At 40.9% G+C, this 17,504-nt stretch overlaps 1 protein-coding gene across 1 annotated transcript in view; it reads right to left on the bottom strand.

The window, feature by feature from the left end:
* The window catches only part of LOC126481538 (leucine-rich repeat-containing protein 49-like), a 148,524-nt gene that overhangs the window by 123,467 nt on the left and 7,553 nt on the right, over positions 1–17,504 (bottom strand). The window contains exon 2 of the mRNA XM_050105352.1: positions 81–230. Coding sequence (XP_049961309.1) covers positions 81–230 — 150 coding nt within the window. The remainder of the gene's footprint in view (positions 1–80; positions 231–17,504) is intronic.

Genomic DNA, 17,504 nt, shown 5'->3' with positions numbered 1-17,504 from the left:
GTAGGTGTTTTGGAAGATCTCTGCTCTAAGGTAACATTGTATTCATCAGTACCGTCTGACAAAAGTCAGCTGTAACTTACCTGTCAAGACTAATTCTGTCTGGATTTCTTTCTTTATCTGCCTGACTTCTTGATGCTTGAATCTTCCCATCTGTTGTGTTTTGTAACAAAACAGCATCACAGTACACAGAGACACCATCATCTGATGACAGATGTAGTCCATCTTTGGTCCTAAATATTTATATTACATTATTTACAGGTTTATTAGGAATAAATACTGTATAGCATTTTGTTTGCACTTATTCAAAACTGGTACTTCTGTTGAATTAAATTATACTTAAATACAATGGTGCACCACTATATGATCTTATAAGAAATTTTGTTATGTCATATGTTTATAACATTAACTTGCAGGTGCTTGACTAATTTTTTGTCAAGTAATCAGTGAGATGTGCCTGGTTTTTTCCATATTACATCAGTGAATTTTGTGTAATGGCTTCTACTACATTTTTAATTTTTATTTTGTGTTTTAATATTCAAATCCATTTATAGGTGTAATTTACAAACATTTTCATAGTTTTCAATTTATGAATACTCATATTTAACAGAACCATCAAGCAGCCTGAAAATAAAATACTAAGTTTGGTTGAAACTGTTTACACACACACACACACACACACACACACACACACACACACACACACACATTTATTTATTCCCCACCAGGTGCAGCAACAAATAAATTCTTGAGTAAATCTATTCTTTAGTAAAGTTACTCATGACAGAAACATGGTGATCACAAATCCATTCCACACTAGTTAATAGACTGCCACTGTGATTTATTTATCATGAATGAGAATACAAGTTTTACAGGAAATTGCAATCACTTGACATTTAAGAGGACATCTGTTTAAATGATGGGTGCCTGTAGAATAAATGCTGATTCATCCCCTCACTATCCTGTTAAGATTGTTACTTCAACTATTGGTCAGCATCTTCTTTGTAAACAGTCTTGTGCTGTTGCAAAGAGTTTTGGCAGTTCAGGCTTCATAGTAAAATAATTGAGTACCCTTTTTACAGCTGAGTTGGATCAAACAGGTTTAAGATTTCTGCTAAGGAACTGATGACATCATTGGGATCTACAACAGCACTGATAGTCTTATATTCAGTGACTATAGTTGGTAATGTGGTAAGTAGGTGATTGTTTATTTTGCATACATTTTCATATTTAGCTACAAGAAAGGGCCTCTTTCAGCATTGTGGAAAAATGTGTGGCAGTGATATTTTCTCTGTCGATTTGTGCTACGTGATGCCAAGAGTGTGTGAGGTGTTTTTTGGTGGATGTTATTTTTTGTCATTGCCACAATGTAAAATAATTTCTTAGCATTTGTTGATTCTTCTTGTCATTAAGTAATTTGGCAAGATTTGAACTAACACAGAGTTTTGTTCATTCACTATACACTATGCATATTCTATTTATGTGGTGTAGGTCCTTGCTTACATAACTGATGACCTCCAACTACGGATTTTCAGACTTTTTGTTGATCAGTGAAAGTCTATGGCAAACTTAAGAACAATGAATGATATCAACAGTCAATACTATCAGACAACGGAAGAATTCACAGGCTTCATAATGAAATAGAAACCTTGCAGCAACATCTTTTGGAAGATACAAACTTTAATCATATGCAGGACAAAAGAAATGATGTTGGTTCAACAATGCTAGCACAGTCCAGTAGACAACACTGTCAGAAATGAAGATGATAGTACAGCATGACCACAATAAAAAACAGCAACAAATCTATGTGCTGGTTTTAGCAATTCAGCCACTGAATGGTTGCAATTATGAGCACCTACATTCATTACTTTCCAGCAACTTACATGGTTTACATAAATGGAAAATATATTTCAACAACAGGAAGTAGTCAACAAGAATGGAAATTCACCTTGGCATCAACCATTATAGTGAAGCCATTTACAGATGGAGCATATGGTAGACAGAAAGTAGTACTAATTTTGTGGGTGCATGAAGTCAATTGGCATCAGACTCAAGGAGGTACTCTATCAAGAGAAGTGGGGACATAGTACTGTCTGTTAGATAGTTTGACAGTCTCTGATGGGTTGCTGTTACATGTATGACAACAACAGCTTCCAGCTTAAGTAAGGACTGCAATAGCCACATACAAGGAGAGACCAGCTGACAAACTATGATTTGCTGCAGACAGAATCTGTGAGACCCGCGAGCAAACTGCAACAGTCCCAATGACATCAACAGATTTCACGTACGACAACTGTCAAGGTCAGCAATGCAGAACTGGGGCCACAACTATAGACTATGTCACAACAAACATTTCAAATGGGATTAGAGATTTAAAAGCTACAATAGAGGACCTGACAACAGAGCTGTGCATGCAACAGCAATGACAAGTTAACATTAATCAGACAAGAAATCGGGCTAGATGTGAAACACAAAGCCAGCAGAGGATACACGTAAAGTGTGTTGGTACCATAAACATTTTGGGAGAGATGCTGCAAGATGCACATCGCTATGCTCCTACTCAAAGACTTGAGGTTTGTATGGTAACAATGCAGTGTTTTTCATTCAGCAACACCAACTATCGCTACCTACATCTCCTGCGCCTTTGAACACGAAGTACATATTAGACAGACATACAAGCACAAGGGTTTTGATGGATACTGGCTCAGACATCAGCACGCTTCCTTTCAACCATGCACTGTGCAACCAACAATGTGTACAGCCACATTTGAAAGCAGTGAATAAATCTATGATTAACGCATATAGGAATAAAGTGTGGGATTCGTACCAGATAGGGTTGATAGAAGAGATAGAGAAGATCCAAAGGAGAGCAGCACACTTCGTTACAGGATCATTTAGTACGCGTGAAGCGTTACGGAGATGACAGATAAACTCCAGTGGAAGACTCTGCAGGAGAGACACTCAGTAGCTCAGTACAGGCTTTTGTTGAAGTTTAGAGAACATACTTTTACCAAGGAGTTATGTGGTATGTTGCTCCCTCCTATGTATATCTTGCGAAGAGACCATGAGGATAAAATCAGAGAGATTAGAGCCCACACAGAGGCATACTACAATCTTTATTTCCACGAACAATATGAGACTGGAATAGAAGGGAGAACCAATAGAGGTACTCAAAGTACCCTCCGCCACACACCATCAGGTGGCTAGTGGAGTATGGATGTAGATGTAGATTAATCTGGATTTTTTTTTCAAACAGTTTATATGGTCTTTTGTGGCAGCTGGTGCATCAGAACCTATACTGGACACTGATTTTCTAGCACATTTCACATTGGCAGTTAATTTACAATGAGAATATTTTTTAAATCTGACAGACAACAGTACAATATTAGACATTAAAGGGCATACAACCTGTGAGAAGCTTCAGGTCATTGGTAACTCCGTACCTGAGGAGCTATGTAATGAAGAGGAAAATCAGAAACTTTTAGACAACCAGGCAATAGGAACAATAGACAAGTCGGCTAAACAGTTCCATTGCAAAGGAATTAAACATAGTATGGTGCACTATATTCCTATCATGCCATGACAGTCAGTCTCAAAATGAGCATGGAGAATTACATTAGATAGGCTGACAGAGAAACAAAGGTGATATTAGAAGAAACGTTACAGTTGGGATCAATTCGCCGGTCAGACAGTCTGCGGTCTTCACTCCTACACTTAGTACACAAGAATGATGGATCATGGAAGGTGTGTGGGGGTTACCAGGTAGTAAGCTCAAGGATCATCCCAAATAGATACCAGTACCTTACACACAGGACTTCACATGTTCTCTGGCAAGTATGAAAATTTTTAGCATTCTTAACTGCAAGAAAGCATACAATCATATACCAGTAGCTCCAAGTGATGTTCCAAAGACAGCAGTGATTGTTCCATTTGGTATATTCTAGTCTTTATTTATGCCTTTCAAAGTTAAGAATGTGCAGCACAGGCTTGGCAGCGTTTTATTGAGGAGGGGATAACAGGATTAGCATTTTGTTTTGCTTATCTTCATGACATTTTGGTGTTCTTGCCAGATTCTCAAATGCATGAACAGCATCTGTTTCAAGTTTGCAAACAACTCTTCGACCATGGAGTGGCATTAAATGAAAATAAATGCATCATGCACAAGAACTAAGTTACTTTCCTTCGACATACTGTCATTAGAAGGTATATTGCCTCTGACAGAGAAGATCTACATCTACATTTATACTCCGCAAGCCACCCAACTGTGTGTGGCGGAGGGCACTTTACGTGCCACTGTCATTACCTCCCTTTCCTGTTCCAATCGTGTATGGTTTGCAGGAAGAACGACTGTCTGAAAGCCTCCGTGCGCGCTCTAATCTGATCATATGATACAGTCTCTGCTGAAGCCGGCAAACTACCAAGAGCTGAGATGATATATGAGGTTAATACATTTTTATTGACATCATCTACCAGCAATGTCTACCAGTCACCAATGCACTTAGGGGACATGATGCCAAGGGTCAGTGACTGATTAGGTGGATACAAGAAATGGACAAAGCATTTCGTGATCTATAGTGTTGCTTGTACATCCAGTTCACTATGCACAGTTAGCTATTGTTGTAGACACGAGCCATTCAGCAATTGGGGCAGCATTTCATGAGCTTGCAGAAAGGCTATGGCAGCCACTGCAGTTTTCCTCCAAGAAGTTACAGGTGTCATAACAGAAGTGGAGTGTATATGACAGGGAATTGTTGGTGATCTACGAAGTCATTAGATACTTCCACCTGCAAATAGAAGCTAAGATCAGTGACAGACATACACCATACAGGAGATGCACAGTATTTAGAATGTGACTATTTTCCATATATCTGTGAGATTTCAGAGATTACAGACTATGATATGCTTGCAGTGGAACAGATCATGGATTCAGAACTACGGCAACTGTTAAAGGACCTGTCTACATGTCTGAAGTTCAAACAAATTCCGGCATCTTAACTCTAAGCTGAAGCTGTTGTGCGATGTTCCTCAAGGCAAGCCAACACCATTCATTTCAGAGAAGTTCCGAAAGATGGCATTTGGCAGTGTCCACAGCCTTTCGCACCCAGGAGCCAATTCCAAAATCACATTTCTGTGGCCTGCTATGAAAAGAGATACACACCTTCGGGTACATTCCTGCATTCCTTATCAGCAAAGTAAAGTGGGCCAACATGTACATGCTGATACTGGAAATTTTCCAAGTACCTCTGCTAGATTCACACATATTCATGTGGACCTGGTTGGAACTCTTCCACAGTCAGAGGATTACAGGTATTTATTTGTGGCCATAGACAGGTGTACAAGATGGACAGAGGCAACTAGCTGATACGCATACATTTTGGATGCTACCTACACATTATGTCTGATCAAGGAAGTCAGTTTGAGTCCACACTATTCCTAGAGCTGTCCATAATTTGTAGTTCATAGATACATGCATTTATATAAATACTTACAGGTCAACTTCACAAGGGTAGAACAAGTAATCAGCCACAGCCTTCTTGCAGGAACCAGCCTGAAGTAAATCAGCAAAAACTTAAATCAAGATGGTCACATGGAGACTGGAGCCTCCATCCTCCAAACACAAGACTTGTCTGTTTAGAAAGTGTAGCACCATTTTGTTTATCATTGGTGGGCAATGCTGTTTTGTAAAGAAGTTATTTCATAATACAAAAGGCTAGTGCTAGACTGATTATTTATTTCTCAGTACTGAATACCACACAAACATATTTCATAATGCAACACCACATGCACACTATTTCATAATGTAACATTTTATAGTATTAGCCGGCATCAGGGCAATGGTGGTGATATTTGGTTCCAAACTTCCCATTTGTTTGCTTATATGGCTGGTAGGATTTTAAGTGTGAAATGGGCTGTTCTTCCTCCTTACATCAACATAACTGCTATTCTTGGATGGCAACTGCAACAGTCTGGCAGAGAACCCAAGAAAATTCTGGTCATATGTAAAATCACTGAATGGGCCTAAGGCTTCCATCCAGTCCCTTGTTGACCAGTCTGGTGTGGCAGTTGAAGACAGTAAAATGAAAGCTGATGTTTTAAATTTCACATTCAAGAAATTGTTCACACAAGAGAATCATAAAAACATATCATCATTTGACCATCGGACAGACTCTTGTACAGACAACACAGTAATAAGCATCTCTGAAATACAGAAACAACTGAACAATTTGAAAACAAATAAATCACCAGGTCTGGATGAAACCCCCAGTTCTAAAAAGAGTACTCCATGGCCCTGATCCCTTAGCCATCTTGCTTCTATCATGAATCTCTCACCCAGCACAAAGTTCCAAGCAACTGGAAAAAAGTGCAGATGACTCCTGTATATAAGAAGGATAAAAGAACGGACCCACAAAATTACAGACCAATATCCTTAACTTCAGTTTGCTGCAGAACTCTTGAAAATAGTCTCAGTTCAAATAAAATAAACTTTCTTGGGACAGAGAACCTTATGTCCATGAATCAGCATGGTTTTAGAAAGCATTGCTTGTGCGAAACTCACCTTGCCCTTTTCTCAGAAGTACTGCAAACTAGGGATGAAGGGCAACAGGCTGATTCCATATTTCTAGATTTCTGAAAAGTATTTTACATGGTGCCCCACAGCAGGCTGTTACTGGAGGTATGAGCATATGGGATAAGTCCACAGATATATGAGTGTCTCAAAGACTTTTAAGTAATAGAATACAGTATATTGTCTTCGACAGTGAGTGTTCATCAGAGACAGGGGTATCGTCAGGAGTGGCCCAAGGAAGTATGATATAACAGCTGTTGCTCTCTATAAACATAAATAATTTGGTGGACAGGGTGGGCAGTAATCTGCAGTATTTTACTGATGATGTTGTAGTGTAGGGTAAGGTGTCGAAGTTGAGTGATTGTAGGAAGAAGCAAGATGACTTAGACAAAATTTCTAATTGGTTTGACGAATGCCAGCTAGCTCTAAATGTGGAGAAATATAAGTTAATGCAGATGGTTAGGAAGAACAAACCTGTAATGTTCAGATACAGTATTAGTAATGTCCTGCATGACACAGTGAAGCCATTTAAATACCTGGGAGTAAGATTGCAAAGCAATACGAGATGGAAAGAGCATGTGAGAACTGTGGTAGGGAAGGTGAATGGTCAACTGCAGTTTATTGGGAGAATTTTAGGAAAATGTGGTTCACATGTAAAGGAGACCACATATAGGATGCTGGTGTGACCTGTTCTTGAGCACTGCTCGAGTCTGGGAGCTGCACCAGGTCAGATTAAAGGAAGACATCAAAGCAATTCAGAGGCAGGCTGTTAGATTTGTTACCAGTAGGTTCAAACAACATGTAAGCGTTATGGAGATGCTTCAGGCACTCTAATGGGGAATCCCTGGAAGGAAGGTGACGTTCTTTTCGAGGAACATTAATGAGAAAATTTAGAGAACCAACATTTGAAGCTGACTGCTGAACAACTCTACTGCCATCAACATACGTTGCGTGTAAGGACCTAGAAGATAAGATACAAGAAATTAGGCCTCATACAGAATCATTTCCTCCTCACTCTATTTGTGAGTGGAACAGGGGAGGTAATGACTAGTAGAGGTACAAGATACCCTTCACCATACATCGTAAGGTGGCTTATGGAGTATCTATGTACATATGTCATACCCCTACATTTTTATTTTTGTATGTAGTAAAGCACATGTGCACTAACTTGGGTTGAAATTTTTCCCTGGAATTGCGGGGTTACACTTACATGACATCTCTTTCACCCTAAAATATAACAGCTAGTGCCTGTCTGAATTTGTTACCAGCAGATTCTCTCTTACATTACAGCAATTCTAAGCACAGCCAAGTATGGGCAATAGAAGTAATACATACTTCCGAAACTGATAGAATTAAATAAACCTGTTGAATGTATTCTTATGCCTCAAGTACACACTGTAATTGGTAAGAATGTTTGAAACCATACTATTTTCTTAAAATCATTAAAATACAGTTCCAACCATTGTCTATGACATATTTAAAATCCGATGTTATTTAAAGGTAAAGAACAGATTCAAATTAAAATATGTCTTACTATGTAACTGCAAAACATTATCCAGTCTGCCAAACTCAATTTTGAAAGACTGTTGTTATAACTTCAAGTTGAACAAATATATTTCAAGGAAGACGCAATACATGAAAGTCACAGAACAAGTAAACAGAGTAAGACATGTGTACACTTTAACAGTCAAATCGTAACTGAGTCCAAGTCTAGCGGCCACTGGCTGGCTGGCCGCTTAGGCGGTGCTGCTGCTGCGTGGCTGGCAGACAGCGCCACATGTAGAGGATGAGCGTAACTGCGCGGCGGCACTTTGAAAGATTGGCGAGTCACAACACTTTTCCCCCCTTTGAATGTTTTGCACAGGTCTTGATGGAGGAGGCCTGTAGATTGCTAACGTCCATAGGTGTTGTTTGACTGGCCATAAAGTCTCGTGGAGGAGGCTTCCTGTACGGACGGGAGTGTCCCCAATGATAATGGGTCGAGATGACAGGAGATGTGGGGGTCAAATCTGCTGGGGCCCCGTGCACCAATCTGCCTGTTGCGGCAAGTCCGGTTGCTATAACAGGAGACATGGGCGATGTGTCCATGTCCGTAGGAGAAGGAGGTGAGTAGAGTTGCTCCGATAGATGATGGTGATCTGGTTCCTGCATGGGCACGTCTCCTGGTGGCATCAGTTCTTGTGCTGGCACCGATATGATGGTGAGAGGACTGTGTTGTGAGTAATGAGAGATTCCAGTATCCCGAGCGTCAGGTAGAGCCGAAGGTGGTGTAGCGGCATCCGCAACAGGCATTGCCGGCACATGAGGCTGAAGCTGGTCCAAATGATGAACTGCAACACCTGTGTCCGTCTGGATTTCATACAGGCATTGGCCACGGTGTTGTAAGATGCGGCCAGGACTCCAATTTGGCTGCCTGCCATATCCCCGTACCCATACAAGGTCATCGGTGGTGAACTGGCCAAGCGAAGGCACCTGCGGCTGTCAGGTGGGAGGCCGCAGAAGATAAAGTAGCGTGCGGGGCTGTCGGCCATGTAAGAGCTCAGCTGGGCTGTGGTCGCCCATGGGGATGAAATGGTAAGAAGCCAGAAATTGGAGAAGCGCATCATCAGCAGCAGAAGAAGTCAGGAGTTTCCTCATCAGAGCCTTAAATGTGTGGACCAGTCGTTCAGCCCCACCGTTTGACTGCAGATGGGCAGACGTCATGATGGGCACAAAAATCCGCAAAATTGGAAGAGGCAAATTGTGGACCATTATCAGTAACAAGAGTAGAGGGAAGACCTACCAAAGAGAAAATGTGAGCTAGAGCATTGGTGGTTGCCACGGTGGTAGGCGACGTGCAACGGACAATGAAAGGAAAGTTAGAGTAGGCGTCAGTAATGAGAAGCCAATAAGTACCTAAAAAAGGTCCTGTCAGCGTGAATATGCTCCCAGGGCTTCTCAGGCAAAGGCCACGGTGACAAAGATGACATCGGGGCGGCAGCCTGTGACACACAAGGGCCGCAGGCAGCGACCAAGTATGTGATTTCAGAGTCGATGCCGGGCCAGTACACATGACAGCGTGCCAGAGATTTTGTGTGAGAGACACCCCAGTGCCCTTGGTGGAGGAGGCGCAAGACCGAAGCACGCAAAGACGCAGGTACCACAACACACGGCGAAGTATTTTCGGTAGAAAGGAGGCTAACACCATCCCTAGCCATGAGGCGGTAATGCGAAGCGTAGTTCCGCAACGGATCAGAAGTCTTAGCAGATGGATGATCTGGCCAACCCTTCTGAATACAGCGTAAAACCCGGGAGAGGGTAGGTTCAGAACATGTAGCAGCTGCCAGCCGGTCCCCCGGTGATGGGGAACCCGTCCACAACCCACTGCTCGGCAACATCCAGGTGGAAACACAAAAGTTTGTCCCTATCGAATGCCAGATCAGGACCTATGGGATTGTGAGACAGTGCATCAGCATTCGCATGTTGAGCCGTCGGCTGGAAATGAATCTCATAATAGAAACGAGACAAGTAAAGAGCCCAACACTGGAGGCGGTGTGGAGCCTTGTCGGGAAGTGACGTTGATGGATGAAACAAGGAAACAAGTGGTTTGTGAACCATAACAACATGAAATTTGGATCCATATAGAAAAACACCAAACTTATGAAGAGCATAAATAATGGCCAAAGCTTCTTTTTCAATTTGAGAATAGTTTTGTTGGGCATCCGTGAGCGTTTTGGAGGCATAAGCAATGGGTTGTTCAGAACCATCAGAAAAATGGTGTACAAGGACTGCACCGACCTCGTATTGAGAGGCGTCCGTGGCAAGAACAAGATGTTGATCAGGTCGATTAGTAGCCAGGCATGGGGCCTGTTTCAGCATAGTCTTCAATTTCTGGAAAGCCGCATCGCATGATGCGTACCAGTGAAAAGGCACGTTTTTGTGCAACAGGCGATGCAACGGCTAAGCCACCGAAGCAGCAGATGGTAAAAACTTGTGATAGTATGCTATTTTCCCCAAGAAGGCCTGCAGTTCCTTAACAGATGTAGGGTGAGGAAGGGCATTGATCGCAGTGACAGTTTGCTGAAGTGGACGAATACCATCCCGAGAGAGTCGAAACCCCAAGTACGTGATAGATGCCTGAAAAAATTTTGATTTCTGAAGATTACACTTAAGACTGGCAGTCTGTAAGACATGAAAATGTGTGCAGAGATTTTGAAGATGTTTGTCAGTGGTGGAGCCAGTGACAAGAATGCCGTCCTGGTAATTTATACACCCAGAGGCAGTGAGCAATAACTGTTCCAAGAATCGCTGAGAGAGAGCAGGGGTGCTGCAAACCCTGAATGGCAATCATTGGTATTGGTAGAGGCCAAAAGGCGTGTTAAGGACCAGAAACTGCCAGGAAGCAGCGTCGAGAGGAAGTTGATAATAAGCTTCTGACAGGTCAAGTTTAGAAAAATACTGGCCTCCAGCAAGTTTAGTGAACAATTCTTCAGGTTGAGGCATACAGTAAGTGTCGATAAGGCATTGAGCATTTACAGTGGCTTTGAAATCACCACAAAGATGAATATCACCATTTGGCTTAGCAACAACAATGACAGGAGAGGACCACTCACTGGAAGTGACAGGAAGCAAGACCCCTGAAGTGGTGAGACAATCCAGCTCCCGTTTGACCTGATCACGATGGGCCACAGGAATGGGCCGAGCCTGAAAAAACTTAGGCCGAGCAGTGGGTTTGAGCATGATATGAGCTTCAAAGTCGTTTGCATGGCTTAACCCAGGAGAAAAAAAGGAACGAAAATGTCGTCAACAAGGAATCCAATTGAGCATAAGGAATAGCATCAGAGACGATATTGACAGAGTCATCTATGGAGAACCCAAAAACGCGAAAGGCATCGAAACCAAAAGGATTCTCCACGTTACTATGGTCCACCACAAATATGGGAACAGTGCGAACAACAGATTTGTAAGATACCTCAGCATCAAATTGTCCCAGGAGAGAAATCTTCTGTTTATTGTAAGTCCGTAATTGCCTAGTGACAGGTGACAGGATTGGAGAACCCAACTGAAGGTATGTCTGAGAATTGATGATAGTGTCAGCAGAACCAGTATACACCTGCATGCGAACATCTCGACCAAGCATTCGGACAGTGAGGAATAAATTCCCTGAAAGGGAAGAAGTACAATTGACAGACAACACAGAACCAGAATCAGAGTCATGTTCATGAACATCATGTACGCGGGCGGATTTGCAAATGGATGACACATGACCCTTTTTTTTTTTTTGCATTTGTGACACACAGCCCAACATTGTGGACAATCCTCTCGTGAATGTTTTGTAAAACACCACGGACATGAAGGAAGTTGCCGTGGGTTTTGCTGCAGTTTCTTAGAGGTTTGTTTACGGTTAGGCCCAGGCTGTGCTTGGGAGTGTACTGCGGCCATGTTGGCTGGCGGGTACACACCACATGCTTTGTCAACATCGCACAGAGGTTGTATTTCCTCGACGTCGCCCCATGCCTCTATTTGTGCTCCAGTGGCGCGAGAAATTTAAAAAAACTGAGCGATGGATAGGCTTCATCTAGAGTTGGATTTGCCAACTGAAGGGCACGTTGCCTAACTTCTTCGTTGGGCACCGATTGGATAATAGCATCCCGTACCATGGAATCGGCATAGGATTCTTTGTCAACTTCAGTAACAAATTGACACTTTCTACTGAGGCCGTGAAGTTCAGCAGCCCAAGTGCAATAGGATTGATTCAGTTGTTTTTGACAGCAATAAAAGGCAACACGAGAGGCTACCACATGTGTTTGCTTTTGAAAATAGACAGACAGAAGTGAGCACATTTTTGCAAAGGACAAAGACGCAGGATCTTCCAAAGGAGCCAATTGCGACAACAATCGATACTTTTGAGGTGAAATCCATGCAAGGAACAGAGACTTACATCCGGTACATGAAATGCCAAGAAGTGCTGTTGAAGACGTTTTTCGTAATCAGACCAGTCTTCCGCTGTCTCATGGTAAGGAGGAAAAGTAGGTAGAGACAACAACGAGAGATGCCCTGCATTTGATGCCGTGAAGAATCACGAATCATATTTGTGAGAAGCATTTGCTGTTCTATGAGACCTTGCAATAGTTGCTCTAAAGTAGCCATGGAAACATGTGGGTCAACAATGGAAAAGAAAAATCACTACCTCGTCACCAAGTGTTATAACTTCAAGTTGAACAAATATATTTCAAGGAAGACGCAATACATGAAAGTCACAGAACAAGTAAACAGAGTAAGACATATTTCTGCTTGTGTCTGTATGTGTGGATGGATATGTGCGTGTGTGCGAGTGTATACCTGTGTTTTTTTCCCCCTAAGGTAAGTCTTTCCGCTTACCCTCTCCCTTAAAACCCACTTCCTTTCGTCTTCCCCTCTCCTTCCCTCTTTCCTGATGAGGCAACAGTTTGTTGCGAAAGCTTGAATTTTGTGTGTATGTTTGTGTTTGTTTGTGTGTCTATCGACCTGCCAGCACTTTCGTTCGGTAAGTCACCTCATCTTTGTTTCCTCTTTTTGTCATTTATATTCAATTTCTCATGTATTATCCAAGGATTTCTAATAGACAGGTGTGAATATTACTGACCCATCATTTTTCTAAGTCATGGTTTCAAAATGCTGTCTCAAATTATATACACAAGAATGGAAAACTAGTAAAAGCTGACCTCTGGGAAGATCAGTTTGGGTTCCAGAGAAAGACAGAAATGCTCAATGCAGTACTGACCCTACAGCACATCCACAAGATACAGAGAAGAGAAACAATGAGCATTTCTTGCATTTACAGATTCAGAGAAAGCTTTTGAACATGTTGACTGGAATATATCCTTTGAAATTCTGAATATGGAAGGGATAAAATACAGAGAGCAAAAACTTTCTTCAACTAGTACAGAAACCAGAGCACGAGTCAGGGTTGTAGCTTCTTCCAGAGATTATTCAATCTGTACACTGAGCAAGCAGTAAAAAGAGACAAGGAGAAATTTGGAACATGAATTAAATTTCAGGGAGAAGAAATAAGACATTTGAGCTCTGTCAATGAAACTGTAATTCCGTAAGAGATGTCAATGGATTTGAAAGATCAGTTGAACAGAATGGATAATGTTTTGTAAAGAGATTATAAGATGAACTTCCACGAGAAATCTGTTAACATCAAATACATATTTAAATGTTACAAAGTCTTTCTTTGGGTATTTATCTAGAGTGTTAGTCTGTATGGATGTGAAATGTAGATAATACACAGGTTGGAAGCATGAGAATAGAAGCTTTTGAAAATGTCATACTACAGAAGAATTTTGAAGCGTTGAAGCATAGATGGGTAGATGAAACAACTAATTAAAAGTATGGTATTGAATTGAGAAAAACAGAACATCTTCACACAACTTGACAGAAGCAGGGGACAGGTTGATACAACACAGACTGAGGTGTCAAGAAATAATCAATTTTGTAATGGAGAAGAGAGAGAGAGTCAAATGGGTGTAGTTTGCAGTAGTTGTGCAGATATGAAGAAGTTTGCACATTGTTGACTAGTGAGGAGGGAGCATCATCAAACTAGCCTTCTGACTGAAGAGAACAACAACAAAGGAAGAATTGAAGTAAAATAAGGGGATGCATACAAAATACTTAGTTGCAGATGATGTAAGATATTGTACCTCCAATTAGTGCCATACACCATCTCTGGGTCAAAAAATATGCCTATGTTGTGTTGCTTTCAAAGGAAAGACTCCTGTATAGCCACTTCCAGTTGTCAAAAGTTTGGGGTAGAACAATATCTTCTGAAACCACAATAGGAGTGACTCAAAAAGAGTCTTTTCTTCAGAATCCACATAATGTGACTTTTGATCAATCCTCTTAGATCTTCCAACACAAGCAGTAAAAGCAAAATCGAGACAACTATTTATAGACATGCAATCCTTCCCTAGTTTCAGTAGAGGAATCAAAATCACTTCTTCCAGGAGCAGGGATAAATGTCCTTCCAAACATATATTCTTAAAAGATTCCAGGAGGATTTCATTTGATTCTAAATTTAGTTTCAGTAGCATGCCATGAGGAATTTAGTCAGGGCCAGGAGCTGTATTTTCCATTACAGTGAAAGAAGATTCTAACCTCTGCATGGAGAAGGAACTGTTATGAATTTCTGTGTTGGTATACTGGAAGTCAACATTCTCCAGTCCATAGCTACCCTGATATTATTGGAATACATTATCTTATTGTGCACTTAAAGTTATGTTGTAAAAATGTTCTATAACTGCCTGTACTATAAGACATGGTGAGTTCACTGTACGGCAACCATTGTATTTGTACTCTTCCTTCCTCAAATGCTTGTGATTGATTTCCTCCTATTTCACCAGGGAACAGATTGCCTCTTTTGCTGTCCAGTGGTCCATAGAACAGATACATCAGCACTTGTGATGTGCTCCATCCTGTCCTGGACCTCATCTCATTATTCAAATACTGTCATCAGACTGTACAATGTTCAGTGGGCTCTTCTGAGTAACTGTTTGAGAAGCTTTGTTTTGGTGGCTGTTATTCTTTGCAGATGTAACCAGATTGGTAAGTTACCACTCACATAGAGATCAATACAAACTTCCTACTGAGCATTGCTTGCAAGTGCAGGTGAGCCAGAGTATAGACCTGTGGCAGAGATATATCTTGTTGCTGAGCTAAAGTGCATTACCATTGAAGATGCATATATTCACAGTCAAGATTAGACTCTGGGGCACATGATTCACAGAGTATTAAGGCTTTGCAGAAGGAACCAACGATGAGGTTCCTTTATTAACTCTCTGCAATTTTAGCCAAATGGTAGTAGGTACATTAAGCACACAGTGATCTTAAATAACATATGAATAACTTCAGCACATACTTGTAAGTGGGCGACGAGAGTGATTTTAAAGAGTGGTAAGTCTCTCAAATTCTTCCAGGAGAAAATTCAATATCAACAGCCTGCTGGATAAAAAAATTTGCTCTCCCTTGCAAGATGCACTTTTAGATGAACTCCGCAAAATGCCAGCTAACATAACAGATGTTAAACAGGAAAGGATCATTTTAAAAAGACACCATCATAAAGACAGCAGAGGAGGTCATTTGTTTCAGTGAAAAGAAGAGAAATGACTGGTTTCATGACAATAACAAATTGATTAAGAATCTCAAAAATGTCCAGGAGTACACTTACCTATGTCCTGCTCAACATCCATCTTCCATGGAAAAAAAAAAAAAGTTTTCAAGAGCTCATACAGTAATGTCAAAGTTTGGGGGAGGAGATTGGACAGTGAGGTCATCGGTCTCATCGGATTAGGGAAGGAAAGGGAAGAAGTATGCTGTGCCCTTTCAAAATCACCACCTCTGCATTCGCCTGGAGCGATTTAGGGAAATCACAGAAAACTTAAATCAGAATGGCTCGATGCGGGATTAAACCGTCATCCTCCCGAATGTGAGACCAGTATGCTCGCCATTGCACCATCTCGCTCGGTGCAATGTCAAAGTGAAACAATAATAATCAAGAACAATAAAGTCAAACTGAAACAGTAACTATCAAGAATAACTGGTGGCAACAAAGAAACAAGTAAGTTTAATGTCTGTCAAGTGCCAGAGTCTTGTGGCATTTTCTCACTGGAGTGAGAGAGAGAGATGTGGAACTGTTCATCAGGAACCCTTAATGAGTCTGTCAGTATGACACTCTTCACTGACAGACAGGACATTTTGGTTCAGTGGAAAGAACACTCCAGCTAATTCTTAAACTGTAGTAAACCTTGAATGACAGCTCCACCAACTTTTCATGAATTTAGCAAGGCTCTGGACAGCATGACACCAAGAAATCCATCTGTACCTGACGACATCCCTCTGGATATAATTGAAAGTGGTGACTTGCTTCTAAAAACCAGATTCTTCTCTGTTTTTCTTCTAATGTGGAAAATTTGTAACGTATTGGCTGATATGAAAACTCAACAATTATCACCCACTTCAAAAAAGGCTACAAAGCAGTTGATGAAGTATTGTGGCAATCTGTGCTCTCTATAGCAGGTAAAATTTTTTGCTAGAATTTTGTTCAACTGCATCCAGACACTTTCAGTGACTGTACTTCTTGAATCTCAATGTTAATTTTGACCCTCCAACAGCACTTTTGATATGATGTGTCTAGGACGATTGTAGGAGAAATGCAGGGAACAACTTAAGTCTTTACTATTAGTGTTCTATGACATTACTTTACTGTTCTTGATATACATTAATGACTTACCATTCCACATTGATGAAGATGCAAAGTTAGTTCTTTTTGCTGATGATACAAGTATAGTAATAATATCCAAAAACCAAGAACTAAGTGATGTAATTGTAAATGATGTTTTTCACAAAATTATTAAGTGGTTCTCAGCAAATGGACTCTCTTTAAATTTTGATAAAACACAGTATATACAGTTCCGTACAGTAAATAGCACAACTCCAGTAATAAATATAGACTTTGAACAGAAGTCTGTAGCTAAGGTAGAATTTTCAAAATTTTTAGGTGTGTCCATTGATGAGAGGTTAAACTGGAAGCAACACATTGATGGTCTGCGGAAACGCCTGAATTCAGCTATGTATGCTATTAGGGTTATTGCAAATTTTGGTGATAAGTATCTCAATAAATTAGCTTACTATGCCTACTTTCATTCACTGCTTTCGTATGGCATCATATTCTGGGGTAATTCATCGTTGAGTAGAAAAGTATTCATTGCTCAAAAACATGTAATCAGAATAATTGCTGGAGCCCACCCATGGTCATCCTGCAGACATCTATTTAAGGATCTAGGGTTCCTCACAGTATATATATTCACTTATGAAATTTGTTGTTAATAATCCAACCCAGTTCAAAAGTAATAGCAGTGTGCATAGCTATAACACCAGGAGAAAGGATGATCTTCACTATGCAGGGATAAATCTGACTTTGGCA

Source organism: Schistocerca serialis, chromosome 5 (assembly GCF_023864345.2).
Source record: "Schistocerca serialis cubense isolate TAMUIC-IGC-003099 chromosome 5, iqSchSeri2.2, whole genome shotgun sequence".
Taxonomy (NCBI): domain Eukaryota; kingdom Metazoa; phylum Arthropoda; class Insecta; order Orthoptera; family Acrididae; genus Schistocerca; species Schistocerca serialis.
The sequence above is the reverse complement of the archived record's forward strand: the minus strand, read 5'-3'. Positions and strand labels throughout refer to the sequence as shown.